This window comes from Somniosus microcephalus, unplaced genomic scaffold, assembly GCF_052327205.1.
Source record: "Somniosus microcephalus isolate GS21.2 unplaced genomic scaffold, FLI_Smic_1.0 unresolved_chr2, whole genome shotgun sequence".
In the NCBI taxonomy this organism is placed as follows: Eukaryota; Metazoa; Chordata; class Chondrichthyes; order Squaliformes; family Somniosidae; genus Somniosus; species Somniosus microcephalus.
Genome location: NW_028225180.1, coordinates 20,358,808 through 20,382,384, shown reverse-complemented (window position 1 = coordinate 20,382,384; position 23,577 = coordinate 20,358,808). Strand labels below are relative to the sequence as shown.

Here is a 23,577-nt window from a genome sequence, read left to right as displayed (position 1 = left end):
GGGTACGGGACCCCCTCCTCTCCTGAAGTTGCTGACTCTCACTGGGGTACGGGCCCCTCCTCTCCTGAAGTTGCTGACTCTCACTGGGGTACGGGCCCCTCCTCTCCTGAAGGCGCTGACTCTCACTGGGGTACGGGTCCCCTCCTCTCCTGAAGGTGTGGACTCTCACTGGGGTACGGGTCCCCTCCTCCCCTGAAGGTGCTGACTCTCACTGGGGTACGGGTCCCCTCCTCTCCTGAAGGTGCTGACTCTCACTGGGGTACGGGTCCGCTCCTCTCCTGAAGGTGCTGACTCTCGCTGGGGTACGGGTCCCCTCCTCTCCTGAAGGTGCTGACTGTCACTGGGGTACGGGTCCCCTCCTCTCCTGGAGGTGCTGACTGTCACTGGGGTACGGGTCCCCTCCTCTCCTGAAGGTGATGACTCTCACTGGGGTACGGGTCCCCTCCTCTCCTGAAGGTGCTGACTCTCACTGGGGTACGGGTCCCCTCCTCTCCTGAAGGTGCTGACTCTCACTGGGGTACAGGTCCCCCCCTCTCCTGAAGGTGCTGAATCTCACTGGGGTACGGGACCCCTCCTCTCCTGAAGGTGCTGACTCTCACTGGGGTACGGGTCCCCCCCTCTCCTGAAGGTGCCGACTCTCACTGGGGTACGGGTCCCCTCCTCTCCTGAAGGTGCTGAATCTCACTGGGGTACAGGTCCCCTCCTCTCCTGAAGGCGCTGACTCTCACTGGGGTACAGGTCCCCTCCTCTCCTGAAGGCGCTGACTCTCACTGGGGTACGGGTCCCCTCCTCTCCTGAAGGCGCTGACTCTCACTGGGGTACGGGTCCCCTCCTCTCCTGAAGGCGCTGACTCTCACTGGGGTACGGGTCCCCTCCTCTCCTGAAGGTGCTGACTCTCACTGGAGTATGGCTCCCCTCCTCTCCTGAAGGTGCTGACTCTCACTGGGGTACGGGTCCCCTCCTCTCCTGAAGGTGCTGACTCTCACTGGGGTACGGGTCCCCTCCTCTCCTGAAGGTGCGGACTCTCACTGGGGTACGGGTCCCCTCCTCTCCTGAAGGTGTAGACTCTCACTGGGGTACGGGTCCCCTCCTCTCCTGAAGGTGCTGACTCTCACTGGGGTACGAGTCCCCTCCTCTCCTGAAGGTGCTGACTCTCACTGGGGTACGGGTCCCCTCCTCTCCTGAAGGTGCTGACTCTCACTGGGATACGGGTCCCCTCCTCTCCTGAAGGTGCTGACTCTCACTGGGGTACGGGTTCCCTCCTCTCCTGAAGGTGCTGACTCTCACTGGGGTACGGGTCCTCTCCTCTCCAGAAGGTGCTGACTCTCACTGGGGTACGGGTCCCCTCCTCTCCTGAAGGTGCTGACTCTCACTGGGGTACGGGTCCCCTCCTCTCCTGAAGGTACTGTCTCTCACTGGGGTACGGGTCACCTCCTCTCCTGAAGGTGCTGACTCTCACTGGGGTACGGGTCCCCTCCTCTCCTGAAGGTGCTGACTCTCACTGGGGTACAGGTCACCTCCTCTCCTAAAGGTGCTGACTCTCACTGCGGTACGGGTCCCCTCCTCTCCTGAAGGTGTTGACTCTCACTGGGGTACGGGTCCCCTCCTCTCCTGAAGGCGCTGACACTCACTGGGGTACGGGTCCCCTCCTCTCCTGAAGGTGCTGACTCTCACTGGGGTACGGGTCCCCTCCTCTCCTGAAGGCACGGACTCTCACTGGGGTACGGGTCCCCTCCTCTCCTGAAGGTGCTGACTCTCACTGGGGTACGGGTCCCCTCCTCTCCTGAAGGTGCTGACTCTCACTGGGGAACGGGTCCCCTCCTCTCCTGAAGGTGCTGACTCTCGCTGGGGTACGGGTCCCCTCCTCTCCTGAAGGTGCTGACTCTCACTGGGGTACGGGTCCCCTCCTCTCCTGAAGGCGCTGACTCTCACTGGGGTACGGGTCCCCTCCTCTCCTGAAGGTGCTGACTCTCACTGGGGTACGGGTCCCCTCCTCTCCTGAAGGTGCTGACTCTCACTGGAGTACGGGTCCCCTCCTCTCCTGAAGGTGCTGACTCTCACTGGGGTACGGGTCCTCTCCTCTCCTGAAGGTGCTGACTCTCACTGGGGTACGGGTCCCCTCCTCTCCTGAAGGTGCTGACTCTCACTGGGGTACGGGTCCCCTCCTCTCCTGAAGGTGCTGACTCTCACTGGGGTACGGGTCCCCTCCTCTCCTGAAGGTGCTGACTCTCACTGGGGTACGGGTCCCCTCCTCTCCTGAAGGTGCTGACTCTCACTGGGGTACGGGTCCCCTCCTCTCCTGAAGGTGCTGACTCTCGCTGGGGGACGGGTCCCCTCCTCTCCTGAACGTGCTGACTCTCACTGGGGTATGGGTCCCCTCCTCTCCTGAAGGCGCTGACTCTCACTGGGGTACGGGTCCCCTCCTCTCCTGAAGGTGCTGACTCTCACTGGGGTACGGGTCCCCTCCTCTCCTGAAGGTGCTGACTCTCACTGGAGTACGGGTCCCCTCCTCTCCTGAAGGTGCTGACTCTCACTGGGGTACGGGTCCTCTCCTCTCCTGAAGGTGCTGACTCTCACTGGGGTACGGGTCCCCTCCTCTCCTGAAGGTGCTGACTCTCACTGGGGTACGGGTCCCCTCCTCTCCTGAAGGTGCTGACTCTCACTGGGGTACGGGTCCTCTCCTCTCCTGAAGGTGCTGACTCTCACTGGGGTACGGGTCCCCTCCTCTCCTGAAGGTGCTGACTCTCACTGGGGTACGGGTCCCCTCCTCTCCTGAAGGTGCTGACTCTCACTGGGGTACGGGTCCCCTCCTCTCCTGAAGGTGCTGACTCTCACTGGGGTACGGGTCCCCTCCTCTCCTGAAGGTGCTGACTCTCACTGGGGTACGGGTCCCCTCCTCTCCTGAAGGTGCTGATTCTCACTGGGGTACGGGTCCCCTCCTCTCCTGAAGGTGCTGACTCTCACTGGGGTACGGGTCCCCTCCTCTCCTGAAGGCGCTGACTCTCACTGGGGTACGGGTCCCCTCCTCTCCTGAAGGTGCTGACTCTCACTGGGGTACGGGTCCTCTCCTGTCCTGAAGGTGCTGACTCTCACTCGGGTACGGGTCCCCTCCTCTCCTGAAGGTGCTGACTCTCACTGGGGTATGGGTCCCCTCCTCTCCTGAAGGTGCTGACTCTCACTGGGGTACGGGCCCCCTCCTCTCCTGAAGGTGCTGACTCTCACTGGGGTATGGGACCCCTCCTCTCCTGAAGGTGCTGACTCTCACTGGGGTATGGGACCCCTCCTCTCCTGAAGGTGCTGACTCTCACTGGGGTACGGGCCCCCTCCTCTCCTGAAGGTGCTGACTCTCACTGGGGTATGGGACCCCTCCTCTCCTGAAGGTGCTGACTCTCACTCGGGTACGGGTCCCCTCCTCTCCTGAAGGTGCTGACTCTCACTGGGGTATGGGACCCCTCCTCTCCTGAAGGTGCTGACTCTCACTGGGGTACGGGACCCCTCCTCTCCTGAAGGTGCTGACTCTCACTGGGGTACGGGTCCCCTCCTCTCCTGAAGGTGCTGACTCTCACTGGGGTACGGGTCCCCTCCTCTCCTGAAGGTGCTGACTCTCACTGGGGTACGGGTCCCCTCCTCTCCTGAAGGTGCTGACTCTCACTCGGGTACGGGTCCCCTCCTCTCCTGAAGGTGCTGACTCTCACTGGGGTACGGGTCCCCTCCTCTCCTGAAGGTGCTGACTCTCACTGGGGTACGGGTCCTCTCCTCTCCTGAAGGTGCTGACTCTCACTCGGGTACGGGTCCCCTCCTCTCCTGAAGGTGCTGACTCTCACTGGGGCATGGGTCCCCTCCTCTCCTGAAGATGCCGACTCTCACTCGGGTATGGGTCCCCTCCTCTCCTGAAGGCGCTGGATCTCACTGGGGTACGGGTCTCCTCCTCTCCTGAAGGTGCTGACTCTCACTGGGGTACGCGTCCCCTCCTCTCCCGAAGGTGCTGACTCTCACTGGGGTACGGGTCCCCTCGTCTCCTGAAGGTGCTGACTCTCACTGGGGTACGGGTCCCCTCCTCTCCTGGAGGTGCTGACTCTCACTGGGGTACGGGTCCACTCCTCTCCTGAAGGTGCTGACTCTCACTGGGGTACGGGTCTCCTCCTCTCCTGAAGGTGCTGACTCTCACTGGGGTACGCGTCCCCTCCTCTCCCGAAGGTGCTGACTCTCACTGGGGTACGGGTCCCCTCGTCTCCTGAAGGTGCTGACTCTCACTGGGGTACGGGTATCCCTCCTCTCCTGAAGGTGCTGACTCTCACTGGGGTACGGGTCCCCTCGTCTCCTGAAGGTGCTGACTCTCACTGGGGTACAGGTCCACTCCTCTCCTGAAGGTGCTGACTCTCACTGGGGTACGGGTCCCCTCCTCCCCTGAAGGTGCTGACTCTCACTGGGGTACGGGTCCCCTCCTCTCCTGAAGGTACTGACTCTCACTGGGGTACGGGTCCCCTCCTCCCCTGAAGGTGCTGACTCTCACTGGGGTACGGGTCCCCTCCTCTCCTGAAGGTGCTGACTCTCACTGGAGTACGGGTCCCCTCCTCTCCTGAAGGTGCTGACTCTCACTGGGGTACGCGTCCCCTCCTCTCCTGAAGGTGCTGACTCTCACTGGGGTACGGGGGGTCCCCTGCTCTTCTGAAGGTGCTGACTCTCACTGGGGTACGGGTCCCCTCCTCTCCTGAAGGCGCTGACTCTCACTGGGGTACCGGTCCTCTCCTCTCCTGAAGGTGCTGACTCTCACTGGGGTACGGGTCCCCTCCTCTTCTGAAGGTGCTGACTCTCACTGGGGTACGGGTCCCCTCCTCTCCTGAAGGTGCTGACTCTCACTGGGGTATGGGTCCCCTCCTCTCCTGAAGGTACTGACTCTCACTGGGGTATGGGTCCCCTCCTCTCCTGAAGGTGCTGACTCTCACTGGGGTACGGGTCCCCTCCTCTCCTGAAGGTGCTGACTCTCACTGGGGTACGGGTCCCCTCCTCTCCTGAAGGTGCTGACTCTCACTGGGATACGGGTCCCCTCCTCTCCTGAAGGTACTGACTCTCACTGGGGTATGGGTCCCCTCCTCTCCTGAAGGTGCTGACTCTCACTGGGGTACGGGTCCCCTCCTCTCCTGAAGGTGCTGACTCTCACTGGGGTACGGGTCCCCTCCTCTCCTGAAGGTGCTGACTCTCACTGGGGTACGGGTCACCTCCTCTCCTGAAGGTGCTGACTCTCACTGGGGTACGGGTCCCCTCCTCTCCTGAAGGTGCTGACTCTCACTGGGGTACGGGTCCTCTCCTCTCCTGAAGGTGCTGACTCTCACTGGGGTACGGGTCCCCTCCTCTCCTGAAGATGCTGACTCTCACTGGGGTACAGGTCCCCTCCTCTCCTGAAGGTTCTGACTCTCACTGTGGTACGGGTCCCCTCCTCTCCTGAAGGTGCTGACTCTCACTGGGGTACGGGTCACCTCCTCTCCTGAAGGGGCTGACTCTCACTGGTGTACGGGTCCCCTCCTCTCCTGAAAGTGCTGACTCTCACTGGGGTACAGGTCCCCTGCTCTCCTGAAGGTGCTGACTCTCACTGGGGTACGGGTTCCCTCCTCTCCTGAAGGCGCTGACACTCACTGGGGTACTGGTCCCCTCCTCTCCTGAAGGCGCTGACTCTCACTGGGGTACGGGTTACCTCCTCTCCTGAAGGTGCTGACTCTCACTGGGGTACGGGTCCCCTCCTCTCCTGAAGGCGCTGACTCTCACTGGGGTACGGGTCGCCTCCTCTCCTGAAGGCGCTGACTCTCACTGGGGTACGGGTCCCCTCCTCTCCTGAAGGTGCTGACTCTCACTGGGGTACGGGTCCCCTCCTCCCCTGAAGGTGCTGACTCTCACTGGGGTACGGGTCCCCTCCTCTCCTGAAGGTGCTGACTCTCACTGGGGTACGGGTCCCCTCCTCTCCTGAAGTTGCTGACTCTCATTGGGGTACGGGTCCCTTCCTCTCCTGAAGGTGCTGACTCTCACTGGGGTACGGGTCCCCTCCTCTCCTGAAGGTGCTGACTCTCACTGGGGTACAGGTCCCCTCCTCTCATGAAGGTGCTGACTCTCACTGGGGTACGGGTCCCCTCCTCTCCTGAAGGTGCTGACACTCACTGGGGTACGAGTCCCCTCTTCTCCTGAAGGCACTGACTCTCACTGGGGTACGGGTCCGCTCCTCTCCTGATGGTGCTGACTCTCACTGGGGTACGGGTCCACTCCTCTCCTGAAGGCGCTGGCTCTCACTGGGGTACGGGTCCCCTCCTCTCCTGAAGGCACTGACTCTCACTGAGGTACGGGTCCCCTCATCTCCTGAAGGTGCTGACTCTCACTGGGGTACGGGTCCCCTCCTCTCCTGAAGGTGCTGACTCTCACTGGGGTACGGGTCCCCTCCTCTCCTGAAGGTGCTGACTCTCACTGGGGTACGGGTCCCCTCCTCTCCTGAAGGTGCTGACTCTCCCTGGGGTACGGGTCCCCTCCTCTCCTGAAGTTGCTGATTCTCCCTGGGGTACGGGTCCCCTCCTCTCCTGAAGGTGCTGACTCTCACTGGGGTACGGGTCCCCTCCTCTCCTGAAGGTGCTGGCTCTCCCTGGGGTATGGGTCCCTTCCTCTCCTGAAGGTGCTGACTCTCACTGGGGTACGGGTCCCCTCCTCTCCTGAAGGTGCTGACTCTCACTGGGGTACGGGTCCCCTCCTCTCCTGAAGGTGCTGACTCTCACTGGGGTACGGATCCCCATCTCTCCTGAAGGTGCTGACTCTCACTGGGGTACGGATCCCCATCTCTCCTGAAGGTGCTGACTCTCACTGGGGTACGGGTCCCCTCCTCTCCTGAAGGCACTGACTCTCACTGGGATACGGGTCCCCTCGTCTCCTGAAGTTACTGACTCTCACTGGGGTACGGGTCCCCTCCTCTCCTGAAGGTACTGACTCTCACTGGGGTACGGGTCCCCTCCTCTCCTGAAGGTGCTGACTCTCACTGGGGTACGGGTACCCTCCTCTCCTGAAGGCGCTGACTCTCACTGGGGTACGGGTCCCCTCCTCTCCTGAAGGTGCTGACTCTCACTGGGGTACGGGTCCCCTCCTCTCCTGAAGGTGCTGACTCTCACTGGGGTACGGGTCCCCTCCTCTCCTGAAGGTGCTGACTCTCACTGGGGTACGGGTCCCCTCCTCTCCTGAAGGTGCTGACTCTCACTCGGGTACGGGTCCCCTCCTCTCCTAAAGGTGCTGACTGTCACTGGGATACGGGTCCCCTCCTCTCCTGAAGGTGCCGACTCTCCCTGGGGTACGGGTCCCCTCCTCTCCTGAAGCTGCTGACTCTCACTGGGGTACGGGTCCCCTCTTCTCCTGAAGGCGTTGACTCTCACTGGGGTACGGGTTCCCTCCTCTCCTGAAGGTGCTGACTCTCACTGGGGTACGGGTCCCCTCCTCTCCTGAATGTGCTGACTCTCACTGGGATACGGGTCCCCTCCTCTCCTGAAGGTGCTGACTCTCCCTGGGGTACGGGTCCCCTCCTCTCCTGAAGGTACTGACTCTCACTCGGGTACGGGTCCCCTCCTCTCCTGAAGGTGCTGACTCTCCCTGGGGTACGGGTCCCCTCCTCTCCTGAAGGTGCTGATTCTCACTGGGGTACGGGTCCCCTCCTCTCCTGAAGGTGCTGACTCTCACTGGGGTACGGGTCCCCTCCTCTCCTGAAGGTGCTGACTCTCACTGGGGTACGGATCCCCATCTCTCCTGAAGGTGCTGACTCTCACTGGGGTACGGATCCCCATCTCTCCTGAAGGTGCTGACTCTCACTGGGGTACGGGTTCCCTCCTCTCCTGAAGGCACTGACTCTCACTGGGATACGGGTCCCCTCCTCTCCTGAAGGCGCTGACTCTCACTGGGGTACGGGTCGCCTCCTCTCCTGAAGGCGCTGACTCTCACTGGGGTACGGGTCGCCTCCTCTCCTGAAGGTGCTGACTCTCACTGGGGTACGGGTCCCCTCCTCTCCTGAAGGTGCTGACTCTCACTGGAGTACGGGTCCCCTCCTCTCCTGAAGGTGCTGACTCTCACTGGGGTACGGGTCCTCTCCTCTCCTGAAGGTGCTGACTCTCACTGGGGTACGGGTCCCCTCCTCTCCTGAAGGTGCTGACTCTCACTGGGGTACGGGTCCCCTCCTCTCCTGAAGGTGCTGACTCTCACTGGGGTACGGGTCCCCTCCTCTCCTGAAGGTGCTGACTCTCACTGGGGTACGGGTCCCCCTCCTCTCCTGAAGGTGCTGACTCTCACTGGGGTACGGGTCCCCTCCTCTCCTGAAGGTGCTGACTCTCACTGGGGTACGGGTCCCCTCCTCTCCTGAAGGTGCTGATTCTCACTGGGGTACGGGTCCTCTCCTGTCCTGAAGATGCTGACTCTCACTCGGGTACGGGTCCCCTCCTCTCCTGAAGGTGCTGACTCTCACTGGGGTATGGGTCCCCTCCTCTCCTGAAGATGCCGACTCTCACTCGGGTATGGGTCCCCTCCTCTCCTGAAGGCGCTGGATCTCACTGGGGTACGGGTCTCCTCCTCTCCTGAAGGTGCTGACTCTCACTGGGGTACGCGTCCCCTCCTCTCCCGAAGGTGCTGACTCTCACTGGGGTACGGGTCCCCTCGTCTCCTGAAGGTGCTGACTCTCACTGGAGTATGGCTCCCCTCCTCTCCTGAAGGTGCTGACTCTCACTGGAGTACGGGTCCCCTCCTCTCCTGAAGGTGCTGAATCTCACTGGGGTACGGGTCCCCTCCTCTCCTGAAGGTGCTGACTCTCACTGGGGTACGGGTCCCCTCCTCTCCTGAAGGTGCTGACTCTCACTGGAGTACGGGTCCCCTCCTCTTCTGAAGGTGCTGACTCTCACTGGGGTACGGGCCCCTCCTCTCCTGAAGGCGCTGACTCTCACTGGGGTACGGGTCCCCTCCTCTCCTGAAGGCGCTGACTCTCACTGGGGTACGTGTCCCCTCCTCTCCTGAAGGTGCTGACTCTCACTGGAGTATGGCTCCCCTCCTCTCCTGAAGGTGCTGACTCTCACTGGGGTACGGGTCCCCTCCTCTCCTGAAGGTGCTGACTCTCACTGGGGTACGGGTCCCCTCCTCTCCTGAAGGTGCTGACTCTCACTGGGGTACGGGTCCCCTCCTCTCCTGAAGGTGCTGACTCTCACTGGGGTACAGGTCCCCTCCTCTCCTGAAGGTGCTGACTCTCACTGGGGTACGGGTCCCCTCCTCTCCTGAAGGTGCTGACTCTCACTGGGGTACGGGTCCCCTCCTCTCCTGATGGTGCTGACTCTCACTGGGGTACAGGTCCCCTCCTCTCCTGAAGGTGCTGACTCTCACTGGGGTACAGGTCCCCTCCTCTCCTGAAGGTGCTGACTCTCACTGGGGTACGGGTCACCTCCTCTCCTGAAGGTGCTGACTCTCACTGGGGTACGGGTCCCCTCCTCTCCTGAAGGTGCTGACTCTCACTGGGGTACAGGTCCCCTCCTCTCCTGAAGGTGCTGACTCTCACAGGGGTACGGGTCCCCTCCTCTTCTGAAGGTGCTGACTCTCACTGGGGTACGGGTCCCCTCCTCTCCTGAAGGTGCTGACTCTCACTGGGGTACAGGTCCCCCCCTCTCCTGAAGGTGCTGACTCTCACTGGGGTACGGGTCCCCTCCTCTCCTGAAGGTGCTGACTCTCACTGGGGTACGGGTCCCCTCCTCTCCTGAAGGTGCTGACTCTCACTGGGGTACAGGTACCCCCCTCTCCTGAAGGTGCTGACTCTCACTGGGGTACGGGTTCCCTCCTCTCCTGAAGGTGCTGACTCACACTGGGGTACGGGTCCCCTCCTCTCCTGAAGGTGCTGACTCTCACTGGGGTACAGGTCCCCTCCTCTCCTGAAGGTGCTTACTCTCACTGGGGTACAGGTCCCCCCCTCTCCTGAAGGTGCTGACTCTCACTGGGGTACGGGTCCCCTCCTCTCCTGAAGGTGCTGACTCTCACTGGGGTACGGGTCCCCTCCTCTGCTGAAGGTGCTGACTCTCACTGGGGTACGGGTCCCCTCCTCTCCTGAAGGTGCTGACTCTCACTGGGGTACGGGTCCCCTCCTCTCCTGAAGGTGCTGACACTCACTGGGGTACGGGTCCCCTCCTCTCCTGAAGGTGCTGACTCTCACTGGGGTATGCGTCCCCTCCTCTCCTGAAGGTGCTGACTCTCACTGGGGTACGGGTCCCCTCCTCTCCTGAAGGTGCTGACTCTCACTGGGGTACGCGTCCCCTCCTCTCCTGAAGGTGCTGACTCTCACTGGGGTACGGGTCCCCTCCTCTCCTGAAGGTGCTGACTCTCACTGGGGTACGGGTCCCCTCCATCCTGAAGGTGCTGACTCTCACTGGGGTACGGGTCCCCTCCTCTCCTGAAGGCGCTGACTCTCACTGGGGTACGGGTCCCCTGCTCTTCTGAAGGTGCTGACTCTCACTGGGGTACGGGTCCCCTCCTCTCCTGAAGGCGCTGACTCTCACTGGAGTATGGCTCCCCTCCTCTCCTGAAGGTGCTGACTCTCACTGGGGTACGGGTCCCCTCCTCTCCTGAAGGTGCTGACTCTCACTGGGGCACGGGTCCCCTCCTCTCCTGAAGGTGCTGACTCTCACTGGGGTACGGGACACCTCCTCTCCTGAAGGCGCTGACTCTCACTGGGGTACGGGTCCCCTCCTCTCCTGAAGGTGCTGACTCTCACTGGGGTACGCGTCCCCTCCTCTCCTAAAGGTGCTGACTCTCACTGGGGTACGTGTCCCCTCCTCTCCTGAAGGTGCTGACTCTCACTGGGGTACGCGTCCCCTCCTCTCCTGAATGTGCTGACTCTCACTGGGATACAGGTCCCCTCCTCTTCTGAAGGTGCTGACTCTCACTGGGGTACGGGTCCCCTCCTCTCCTGAAGGTGCTGACTTTCACTGGGGTACGGGTCCCCTCCTCTCCTGAAGGTGCTGACTCTCACTGGGGTACGGGTCCCCTCCCCTCTTGAAGGTGCTGACTCTCACTGGGGTACGGGTCCCCTCCTCTCCTGAAGGTGCTGACTCTCACTGGGGTTCCGGGTTACCTCCTCTCCTGAAAGTGCTGACTCTCACTGGGGTATGGGTCCCCTCCTCTCCTGAAGGTGCTGACTCTCACTGGGGTACAGGTCCCCTCCTCTCCTGTCGGTTCTGACTCTCACTGGGGTATGGGTTCCCTCCTCTCCTGAAGGTGCGGACTCTCACTGGGGTACGGGTTCCCTCCTCTCCTGAAGGTGCGGACTCTCACTGGGGTACGGGTCCCCTCCTCTCCTGAAGGTGCGGACTCTCACTTGGGTACGGGTCCGCTCCTCTCCTGAACGTGCTGACTCTCACTGGGGTACAGGTTCCCTCCTCTCCTGAAGGTGCTGACTCTCACTGGGATACGGGTCCCCTCCTCTCCTGAAGATGCTGACTCTCACTGGGGTACGGGTCCCCTCCTCTCCTGAAGGCGCTGACTCTCACTGGTGTACGGGTCCCCTCCTCTCCTGAAGGTGCTGACTCTCACTGGGGTACGTGTCCCCTCCTCTCCTGAAGATGCTGACTCTCACTTGAGTATGGCTCCCCTCCTCTCCTGAAGGTGCTGACTCTCACTGGGGTACGGAACCCCTCCTCTCCTGAAGGCGCTGACTCTCACTGGGATACAGGTCCCCTCCTCTCCTGAAGGTACTGACTCTCACTGGGGTACGGGTCCCCTCCTCTCCTGAAGGTGCTGACTCTCACTGGGGTACGAGTCCCCTCCTCTCCTGAAGGTGCTGACTCTCACTGGGATACAGGTCCCCTCCTCTCCTGAAGGTACTGACTCTCACTGGGATACAGGTCCCCTCCTCTCCTGAAGGTGCTGACTCTCACTGGGGTACGGGTCCCCTCCTCTCCTGAAGGTGCTGACTCTCACTGGGGTACGGGTCCCCTCCTTTCCTGAAGGTCCTGACTCTCACTGGGATACGGGTCCCCCTCCTCTCCTGAAGGTGCTGACTCTCACTGGGATACGGGTCCCCTCCTCTCCTGAAGGTGCTGACTCTCACTGGGGTACGGGTCCCCTCCTCTCCTGAAGGTGCTGACTCTCACTGGGGTACGGGTCACCTCCTCTCCTGAAGGTGCGGACTCTCACTTGGGTACGGGTCCGCTCCTCTCCTGAACATGCTGTCTCTCACTGGGGTACAGGTCCCCTCCTCTCCTGAAGGTGCTGACTCTCACTGGGGTACGGGTCCCCTCCTCTCCTGAAGGTGCTGACTCTCACTGGGGTACGAGTCCCCTCCTCTCCTGAAGGAGCTGACTCTCACTGGGATACAGGTCCCCTCCTCTCCTGAAGGTACTGACTCTCACTGGGGTACGGGTCCCCTCCTCTCCTGAAGGTGCTGACTCTCACTGGGGTACGGGTCCCCTCCTCTCCTGAAGGTGCTGACTCTCACTGGGGTACAGGTCCCCTCCTCTCCTGAAGGTGCTGACTCTCACTGGGGTACGGGTCCCCTCCTCTCCTGAAGGTGCGGACTCTCACTGGGGTACGAGTCCCCTCCTCTCCTGAAGGTGCTGACTCTCACTGGGGTACGGGCCCCCTCCTCTCCTGAAGGTGCTGACTCTCACTGGGATACAGGTCCCCTCCTCTCCTGAAGGTACTGACTCTCACTGGGGTACGGGTCCCCTCCTCTCCTGAAGGTGCTGACTCTCACTGGGGTACGGGTCCCCTCCTCTCCTGAAGGTGCTGACTCTCACTGGGGTACGGGTCCCCTCCTCTCCTGAAGGTGCTGACTCTCACTGGGGTACAGGTCCCCTCCTCTCCTGAAGGTGCTGACTCTCACTGGGGTACGGGTCCCCTCCTCTCCTGAAGGTGCGGACTCTCACTTGGGTACGGGTCCCCTCCTCTCCTGAACGTGCTGACTCTCACTGGGGTACGAGTCCCCTCCTTTCCTGTACGTGCTGACTCTCACTGGGGTACGGGTCCCCTCCTCTCCTGAAGGTGCTGACTCTCACTGGGGTATGGGTCCCCTCCTCTCCTGAAGGTGCTGACTCTCACTGGGGTACGGGTCCCCTCCTCTCCTGAAGGTGCTGACTCTCACTGGGGTACGGGTCCCCTCCTCTCCTGAAGGTGCTGCCTCTCACTGGGGTACGGGTCCTCTCCTCTCTTGAAGGTGCTGACTCTCACTGGGGTACGGGTCCCCTCCTTTCCTGAAGGTCCTGACTCTCACTGGGATACGGGTCCCCCTCCTCTCCTGAAGGTGCTGACTCTCACTGGGATACGGGTCCCCTCCTCTCCTGAAGGTGCTGACTCTCACTGGGGTACGGGTCCCCTCCTCTCCTGAAGGTGCTGACTCTCACTGGGGTACGGGTCACCTCCTCTCCTGAAGGTGCGGACTCTCACTTGGGTACGGGTCCGCTCCTCTCCTGAACATGCTGTCTCTCACTGGGGTACAGGTCCCCTCCTCTCCTGAAGGTGCTGACTCTCACTGGGGTACGGGTCCCCTCCTCTCCTGAAGGTGCTGACACTCACTGGGGTACGGGTCCCCTCCTCTCCTGAAGGCCCTGACTCTCGCTGGAGGTACGAGTCCCCTCCTCTCCTGAAGGTGCTGACTCTCACTGGGATACGGGTCCCTCTCTTCTCCTGAAGATGCTGACTCTCACTGGGGTACGGGTCCCCTCCTCTCCTGAAGGCCCTGACTCTCGCTGGAGGTACGAGTCCCCTCCTCTCCTGAAGGTGCTGACTCTCACTGGGATACGGGTCCCTCTCCTCTCCTGAACATGCTGTCTCTCACTGGGGTACAGGTCCCCTCCTCTCCTGAAGCTGCTGACTCTCACTGGGGTACGGGTCCCCTCCTCTCCTGAAGGTGCTGACACTCACTGGGGTACGGGTCCCCTCCTCTCCTGAAGGTGCTGACTCTCACTGGGGTATGGGTCCCCTCCTCTCCTGAAGGCGCTGACTCTCACTGGTGTACGGGTCCCCTCCTCTCCTGAAGGTGCTGACTCTCACTGGGGTACGGGACCCCTCCTCTCCTGAAGGCGCTGACTCTCACTGGTGTACGGGTCCCCTCCTCTCCTGAAGGTGCTGACTCTCACTGGGGTACGGGTCCCCTCCTCTCCTGAAGGTGCTGACTCTCACTGGTGTACGGGTCCCCTCCTCTCCTGAAGGTGCTGACTCTCACTGGGGTACGGGTCCTCTCCTCTCCTGAAGGTGCTGACTCTCACTGGGGTACGGGTCCCCTCCTCTCCAGAAGGTGCTGACTCTCACTGGGGTACGTGTCCCCTCCTCTCCTGAAGGTGCCGACTCTCACTGGGGTACGGGTCCCCTCCTCTCCTGAAGGTGCTGACTCTCACTGGGGTACGGGTCCCCTCCTCTCCTGAAGGTGCTGACTCTCACTGGGGTACGGGTCCTCTCCTCTCCTGAAGGTGCTGACTCTCACTGGGGTACGGGTCCCCTCCTCTCCTGAAGGTGCTGACACTCACTGGGGTACGGGTCCCCTCCTCTCCTGATGGTGCTGACTCTCACTGGGGTACAGGTCCTCTCCTCTCCTGAAGGTGCCGACTCTCACTGGGGTACAGGTCCCCTCCTCTCCTGAAGGTGCTGACTCTCACTGGGGTACAGGTCCCCTCCTCTCCTGAAGGTGCTGACTCTCACTGGGGTACGGGTCCCCTCCTCTCCTGAAGGTGCTGACTCTCACTGGGGTACGGGTCCTCTCCTCTCCTGAAGGTGCCGACTCTCACTGGGGTATGGGTCCCCTCCTCTCCTGAAGATGCTGACTCTCACTGGGGTACGGCTCCCCTCCTCTCCTGAAGGTGCTGACTCTCACTGGGGTACGGGTCCCCTCCTCTCCTGAAGGTGCTGACTCTCACTGGGGTACGGCTCCCCTCCTCTCCTGAAGATGCTGACTCTCACTGGGGTACGGCTCCCCTCCTCTCCTGAAGGTGCTGACTCTCACTGGGGTACGGGTCCCCTCCTCTCCTGAAGGTGCTGATTCTCACTGGGGTACGGGTCCCCTCCTCTCCTGAAGGTGCTGACTCTCACTGAGGTACGGGTCCCCTCCTCGCCTGAAGGTGCTGACTCTCACTGGGGTACGGGTCCCCTCCTCTCCTGAAGGTGCTGACTCTCACTGGGGTACGGGTCCCCTCCTCTCCTGAAGGTGCTGACTCTCACTGGGGTACGGGTCCCCTCCTCTCCTGAAGGTGCTGACTCTCACTGGGGTACGGGTCCCCTCCTCTCCTGAAGGTGCTGACTCTCACTGGGGTACGGGTCCCCTCCTCTCCTGAAGGTGCTGACTCTCACTGGGGTACGGGTCCCCTCCTTTCCTGAAGGTGCTGACTCTCACTGGGGTACGGGTCCCCTCCTCTCCTGAAGGTGCTGACTCTCACTGGGGTACGGGTCCCCTCCTCTCCTGAAGGTGCTGACTCTCACTGGGGTACGGGTCCCCTCCTCTCCTGAAGGTGCGGACTCTCACTGGGGTACGGGTCCCCTCCTCTCCTGAAGGTGCTGATTCTCACTGGGGTACGGGTCCCCTCCTCTCCTGAAGGTGCTGACTCTCACTTGGGTACAGGTCCCCTTCTCTCCTGAAGGTGCTGACTCTCACTGGGGTACGGGTCCCCTCCTCTCCTGAAGGTGCTGACTCTCACTGGGGTACGGGTCCCCTCCTCTCCTGAAGGTGCTGACTCTCACTGGGGTATGGGTCCCCTCCTCTCCTGAAGGCGCTGACTCTCACTGGGGTACGGGTCCCCTCCTCTCCTGAAGGTGCTGACTCTCACTGGGGTACGGGTCCCCTCCTCTCCTGAAGGTGCTGACTCTCACTGGGGTATGGGTCCCCTCCTCTCCTGAAGGTGCTGACTCTCACTGGGGTACGGGTCCCCTCCTCTCCTGAAGGTGCTGACTCTCACTGGGATACGGGTCACCTCCTCTCCTGAAGGTGCTGACTCTCACTGGGGTACTGGTCCCTTCCTCTCCTGAAGGTGCTGACTCTCACTGGGGTACGGGTCCCCTCCTCTCCTGAAGGCGCTGACTCTCGCTGGAGGTACGAGTCCCCTCCTCTCCTGAAGGTGCTGACTCTCACTGGGATACGGACCCTCTCTTCTCCTGAAGATGCTGACTCTCACTGGGGTACGGGTCCCCTCCTCTCCTGAAGGCGCTGACTCTCACTGGTGTACGGGTCCCCTCCTCTCCTGAAGGTGCTGACTCTCACTGGGGTACGTGTCCCCTCCTCTCCTGAAGATGCTGACTCTCACTGGGGTACGGGTCCCCTCCTCTCCTGAAGGTGCTGACTCTCACTGGAGTGTGGCTCCCCTCCTCTCCTGAAGGTGCTGACTCTCACTGGGGTACGGAACCCCTCCTCTCCTGAAGGCGCTGACTCTCACTGGGGTACAGGTCCCCTCCTCTCCTGAAGGCGCTGACTCTCACTGGGGTACGAGTCCCCTCCTCTCCTGAAGGTGCTGACTCTCACTGGGATACAGGTCCCCTCCTCTCCTGAAGGTGCTGACTCTCACTGGGGTACGAGTCCCCTCCTCTCCTGAAGGTGCTGACTCTCACTGGGGTATGGGTCCCCTCCTCTCCTGAAGGTGCTGACTCTCACTGGGGTACGGGTCCCCTCCTCTCCTGAAGGTGCTGACTCTCACTGGGGTATGGGTCCCCTCCTCTCCTGAAGGTGCTGACTCTCACTTGGGTACGGGTCCCCTCCTCTCCTGAAGGTGCTGACTCTCACTGGGGTACAGGTCCCCTCCTCTCCTGAAGGTGTTGACTCTCACTGGGGTATGGGTCCCCTCCTCTCCTGAAGGTGCGGACTCTCACTTGGGTACGGGTCCCCTCCTCTCCTGAAGGTGCTGACTCTCACTGGGGTACGGGTCCCCTCCTCTCCTGAAGGTGCTGACTCTCACTGGGGTACGGGTCCTCTCCTCTCCTGAAGGTGCTGACTCTCACTGGGGTACGGGTCCCCTCCTTTCCTGAACGTCCTGACTCTCACTGGGGTACGGGTCCCCCTCCTCTCCTGAAGGTGCTGACTCTCACTGGGATACGGGTCCCCTCCTCTCCTGAAGGTGCTGACTCTCACTGGGGTACGGGTCCCCTCCTCTCCTGAAGGTGCTGACTCTCACTGGGGTACGGGTCCCCTCCTCTCCTGAAGGTGCTGACTCTCACTGGGGTACGAGTCTCCTCCTTTCCTGAAGATGCTGACTCTCACTGGGTAACGGGTCCCCTCCTCTCCTGAAGGTGCTGACTCTCACTGGGGTACGGGTCCCCTCCTCTCCTGAAGGTGCTGACTCTCACTGGGGTACGGGTCCTCTCCTCTCCTGAAGGTGCTGACTCTCACTGGGGTACGGGTCCCCTCCTTTCCTGAACGTCCTGACTCTCACTGGGATACGGGTCCCCTCCTCTCCTGAAGGTGCTGACTCTCACTGGGGTACGGGTCCCCTCCTCTCCTGAAGGTGCTGACTCTCACTGGGGTACGGGTCACCTCCTCTCCTGAAGGTGCGGACTCTCACTTGGGTACGGGTCCGCTCCTCTCCTGAACATGCTGTCTCTCACTGGGGTACAGGTCCCCTCCTCTCCTGAAGGTGCTGACTCTCACTGGGGTACGGGTCCCCTCCTCTCCTGAAGGTGCTGACTCTCACTGGGGTACGGGTCCCCTCCTCTCCTGAAGGCCCTGACTCTCGCTGGAGGTACGAGTCCCCTCCTCTCCTGAAGGTGCTGACTCTCACTGGGATACGGGTCCCTCTCTTCTCCTGAAGGCGCTGACTCTCACTGGTGTACGGGTCCCCTCCTCTCCTGAAGGTGCTGACTCTCACTGGGGTAAGGGTCCCCTCCTCTCCTGAAGGTGCTGACTCTCACTGGGGTACGGGTCCCCTCCTCTCCTGAAGGTGCTGACTCTCACTGGGGTACAGGTCCCCTCCTCTCCTGAAGGTGCTGACTCTCACTGGGGTACGGGTCCCCTCCTCTCCTGAAGGTGCTGACTCTCGCTGGAGGTACGAGTCCCCTCCTCTCCTGAAGGTGCTGACTCTCACTGGGGTACAGGTCCCCTCCTCTCCTGAAGGTGCTGACTCTCACTGGGGTACGGGTCCCCTCCTCCCCTGAAGGTGCTGACTCTCACTGGGGTACGGGTCCCTTCCTCTCCTGAAGGTGCTGACTCTCACTGGGGTACAGGTCCCCTCCTCTCCTGAAGGTGCTGACTCTAACTGGGGTACGGGTCCCCTCCTCCCCTGAAGGTGCTGACTCTCACTGGGGTACGGGTCCCCTCCTCTCCTGAAGGTGCTGACTCTAACTGGGGTACGGGTCCCCTCCTCTCCTGAAGGTGCTGACTCTAACTGGGGTACGGGTCCCCTCCTCCCCTGAAGGTGCTGACTCTAACTGGGGTACGGGTCCCCTCCTCCCCTGAAGGTGCTGACTCTCACTGGGGTACAGGTCCCCTCCTCTCCTGAAGGTGCTGACTCTAACTGGGGTACGGGTCCCCTCCTCTCCTGAAGGTGCTGACTCTAACTGGGGTACGGGACCCCACCTCTCCTGAAGGTGCTGACTCTCACTGAGGTACGGGTCCCCTCCTCCCCTGAAGGTGCTGACTCTCACTGGGGTACGGGTCCCCTCCTCTCCTGAAGGAGCTGACTCTCACTGGGGTACGGGTCCCCTCCTCTCCTGAAGGTGCTGACTCTAACTGGGGTACGGGTCCCCTCCTCCCCTGAAGGTGCTGACTCTCACTGGGGTACGGGACCCCACCTCCCCTGAAGGTGCTGACTCTAACTGGGGTACGGGACCCCACCTCTCCTGAAGGTGCTGACTCTCACTGAGGTACGGGTCCCCTCCTCCCCTGAAGGTGCCGACTCTCACTTGGGTACGAGACCCCTCCTCTCCTGAAGGAGCTGACTCTCACTGGGGTACGGGACCCCACCTCTCCTGAAGGTGCTGACTCTCACTGGGCTCCGGGTCCCCTCCTGGGCCGGAGGTTAATGGACGGTTGGTTGGTAAAGACTGACAGCCCTGGTATCTCTCTCTTATTTCTTTAAGGGGTAACATGCTCCCCAGCATCACCAAGAAGTACATCCAATCGTGCTCGTATCACCACGTGACAGATCAATACTGCCCCATCTTCCGTCTCCGTGACATTGTCGCCTGGGCTAAACAAAACTTCACTGATCTCATAATAAAGGTAGGTCACACTCAACAAAGGTAGCAGGGTGGATTCAGCAACAGAAGACCATTCAGCCCCTCGGGCCTGTTACACAGGAACAGGAGGAGGCCATTCAGCCCCTCGAGCCTGTTACACAGGAACAGGAGGAGGCCCATTCAAACCCTCGAGCCTGTTACACGGGAACAGGAGGAGGCCATTCAGCCCCTCGAGCCTGTTACACGGGAACAGGGGGAGGCCATTCAGCCCCTCGAGCCTGTTACACAGGAACATGAGGAGGCCATTCAGCCCCTCGAGCCTGTTACAGGAGAACAGGAGGAGGCCTTTCAGCCCCTTGAGCCTGTTGGACAGGAACAGGAGAAGGCCATTCAGCCCCTTCTGCTGACTCCTTCAATCATCTTATACACCTCGATTAGATCACCCCTCACTGCTCGACTGGAGAGAATACAGGCCGAGTCTACTGACTCCTTCAATCATCTTATACACCTCGATTAGATCACCCCTCACTGCTCGACTGGAGAGACTACAGGCCGAGTCTACTGACTCCTTCAATCATCTTATACACCTCGATTAGATCACCCTTCACTGCTCGACTGGAGAGAATACAGGCCGAGTCTACTGACTCCTTCAATCATCTTATACACCTCGATTAGATCACCCTTCACTGCTCGACTGGAGAGAATACAGGCCGAGTCTACTGACTCCTTCAATCATCTTATACACCTCGATTAGATCACCCCTCACTGCTCGACTGGAGAGAATACAGGCCGAGTCTACCGACTCCTTCAATCATCTTATACACCTCGATTAGATCACCCCTCACTGCTCGACTGGAGAGACTACAGGCCGAGTCTACTGACTCCTTCAATCATCTTATACACCTCGATTAGATCACCCCTCACTGCTCGACTGGAGAGAATACAGGCCGAGTCTACTGACTCCTTCAATCATCTTATACACCTCGATTAGATCACCCCTCACTCCTCTACTGGAGAAACTACAGGCCGAGTCTATTGACTCCTCCCACACTGATACCACCCCTCTCCGCTGACCCCGCCCCTCCCCACTGACCCCTCCCCTCCCCACTGACCCCGCCCCTCCCCACTGACCCCTCCCCACTGACCCCTCCCCACTGACCCCTCCCCTCCACACTGACCCCTCCCCACTGACCCCTCCCCTCCCCGCTGACCCCTCCCCACTGACCCCTCCCCTCCCCACTGACCCCACCCCTCCCCACTGACCCCGCCCCTCTCCATTAACCCCGCCCCTCCCCACTGACCCCTCCCCACTGACCCCTCCCCACTGACCCCACCCCTCCCCATTGACCCCTCCCCACTGACCCCTCCCCTCCCCACTGACCCCGCCCCTCCCCACTGACCCCACCCCTCCCCACTGACCCCGCCCCTCCCCACTGACCCCTCCCCACTGACCCCACCCCTCCCCACTGACCCCACCCCTCCCCACTGACCCCGCCCCTCTCCACTAACCCCGCCCCTCCCCACTGACCCCACCCCTCCCCACTGACCCCTCCCCACTGACCCCTCCCCTCCCCACTGACCCCATCCCTCCCCACTGACCGCGCCCCTCCCCACTGACCCGCCCCTCCCCACTTACCCTGCCCCTCCCCACTGACCCTGCCCCTCCCCGCTGACCCCGCCCCTCTCCACTGTCCCTGCCCCTCCCCACTGAACCCGCCCCTCCCCACTGACCCCGCCCCTCCCCACTGACCCCACCCCTCCACACCCACCCGCCGCTCTCCACTGACCCCTCCCCTCTCCACTGACCCCGCCCCTCCCACACTGACCCCACCCCTCCCCACTGACCCAACCCCTCCCACACTGACCCCACACCGCCCCACTGACCCCACCCCTCGCACACTGATACCACCCCTCCCCACTGACCCCACCCCTCCCACACAGACCTCGCCCCTCCCACACTGACCCCGCCCCTCCCCACTGACCCCACCCCTCCCCACTGACCCCACCCCTCCCCACTGACACCGCCCCTCTCCGCTGACCCCGCCACTCCCCACTGACCCCACCCCTTCCACACTGAACCCAAACCTCCCCACTGACCGCACCCCTCGCACACTGATACCTCCCCTCCCCACTGACGCCGCCCCTCCCCACTAACCCCGCCCCTCCCCACTAACCCCGCCCCACTAACCACTGACCCCGCCCCTCCCCACTGACCCCGCCCCTCCCACACTGACCCCACACCTCCCCGCTGACCCCACCCCTCCCACACTGATACCACCCCTCCCCACTGACCCCACCCCTCCCACACAGACCTCGCCCCTCCCACACTGACCCCGCCCCTCCCACACTGACCCCACACCTCCCCACTGACCCCACCCCTCCCACACTGACACCACCCCTCCCCACTGACCCCACCCCTCCCACACAGACCTCGCCCCGCCCACACTGACCCCGCCCCTCCCCACTGACCCCACCCCTCCCACACTGATACCACCCCTCCCCACTGACCCCGCCCCTCCCCACTGACACCTCCCCACTGACCCCGCCCCACTAACCCCTCCCCTCCCCACAGTCCCTGCCCCTCCCCACTGACCCCGCCCCCCCCACTGACCCCGCCCCTTCCCACTGACCCCTCCCACTGACCCCGTCCCTCCCCACTGATCCCACAATTCACAATTCACAATTCAAATCGCTTTATTGGCATGATAAGTTACATCTTATGTTGCCAAAGCATCAAAATACATTTATGGTTTAGCACATAAACACAGTTCTATTCATACAGTGTATAAACAGGTATATCCCTGAGTGTATAAATATACATTCGCATTGTTTATATATATTCTTTTCTTAGTTTACTGGTTGTCCCTCTGTTCATGGCAAGCTGTAACATAGTGTGCCGCCAGTGTTACACAGCTTCTCTCCTCTCCCAGTAGGAATGGGAGTTTTTGGTTGTCATTCAGATTTCTGAAATCAGGGCATATTTGTGAGAATTTTTGGTAGAAATTCTCCCTGATGCCCTGATATTTTCCGCAGGCTGTGAGGAAGTGCATCTCTGTCTCCACTACTCCCTGACTGCAGTGAGAGCATATCCTGTCTTCTCTTGGCAGCCTGGTCTGCCTGTGTCTGCCTTTTTCGATCGCTAGGCTATGTTCGCCAAGTCTGTACCTTGTCAAGGTTCTTCTCAGTTTGTTATCCTTTACCGTGGTCAGGTAATCAGCCATGTTGTATTGTCTGTTTAGGGCCAAGTAGCAACCCCTCCCCACTGACCCGTCCCCACTGACCCCGCCCCTCTCCACTGACCCCACCCCTCCCTGCTGTCCCCGCCCCTTCCCACTGACCCCGCCCCTCCCCACTGACCCCGCCCCGCTGACCCGCCCCTCCCCATTGACCCCGCCCCTCTCCACTGACCCCACCCCTCCCTGCTGTCCCCGCCCCTTCACACTGACCCCGCGCCTCCCCACTGACCCCACCCCTCTCCACTTACCCCGCCACTCCCCACTTACCCCGCCACTCCCCACTGACCCCGCCCCTCCCCACTGACCCCGCCCCTCCCCACTGACCCCACCCCTCCACACCCACCCCGCCCCTCTCCACTGACCCCGCCCCTCCACACTGACTCCGCCCCCTCCACTGACCCCGCCCCTCTCCACTGACCCCGCCCCTCCCCACTGACCCCACCCCTCCACACCCACCCCACCGCTCTCCACTGACCCCGCCCCTCCACACTGACTCTGCCCCCTCCACTGACCCCGCCCCTCCCCACTGACCCTGCCCCTCTTCACTGACCCCGCCCCTCTCTGCTGACCCCGCCCCTCTCTGCTGACCCGCCCCTCCCCACTGACTCCGCCCCTCCCCACTGACCCAGCCCCTCCCCACTGACCCCGCCCCTCCCCACTGACCCCGCCCCTCCCCACAGACCCCGACCCTCTCCACTGACCCCGCCCCTCCCCACAGACCCCGCCCCTCTTCACTGACCCCGCCCCTCCCCACTGACTCCGCCCCTCCCCACTGACCCAGCCCCTCCCCACTGATTCCGCCCCTCCCCACTGACCCAGCCCCTCCCCACTGACCCCGCCCCTCCCCACTGACCCCGCCCCTCCCCACAGACCCCGACCCTCTCCACTGACCCCGCCCCTCCCCACAGACCCCGCCCCTCTTCACTGACCCCGCCCCTCCCCACTGACCCCGCCCCTCCCCACTGACCCCGCCCCTCCCCACTGACCCCGCCCCTCCCCACAGACCCCGCCCCTCTTCACTGACCCCGCCCCTCCCCACTGACCCCGCCCATCCCCACTGACCCCGCCCCTCCCCACTGACCCCGCCCCTTCCCACTGACCCCTCCCACTGACCCCGTCCCTCCCCACTGATCCCACAATTCACAATTCAAATCGCTTTATTGGCATGATAAGTTACATCTTATGTTGCCAAAGCATCAAAATACATTTATGGTTTAGC

At 61.9% G+C, this 23,577-nt stretch overlaps 1 protein-coding gene across 1 annotated transcript in view; it reads left to right on the top strand.

Moving 5' to 3' along the window:
• The window catches only part of LOC147092242 (P2X purinoceptor 3-like), a 144,575-nt gene that overhangs the window by 75,054 nt on the left and 45,944 nt on the right, over positions 1-23,577 (top strand). The window contains exon 7 of the mRNA XM_085975580.1: positions 19,024-19,165. Within this exon, the coding sequence (XP_085831706.1) occupies positions 19,024-19,165 (142 nt within the window). The remainder of the gene's footprint in view (positions 1-19,023; positions 19,166-23,577) is intronic.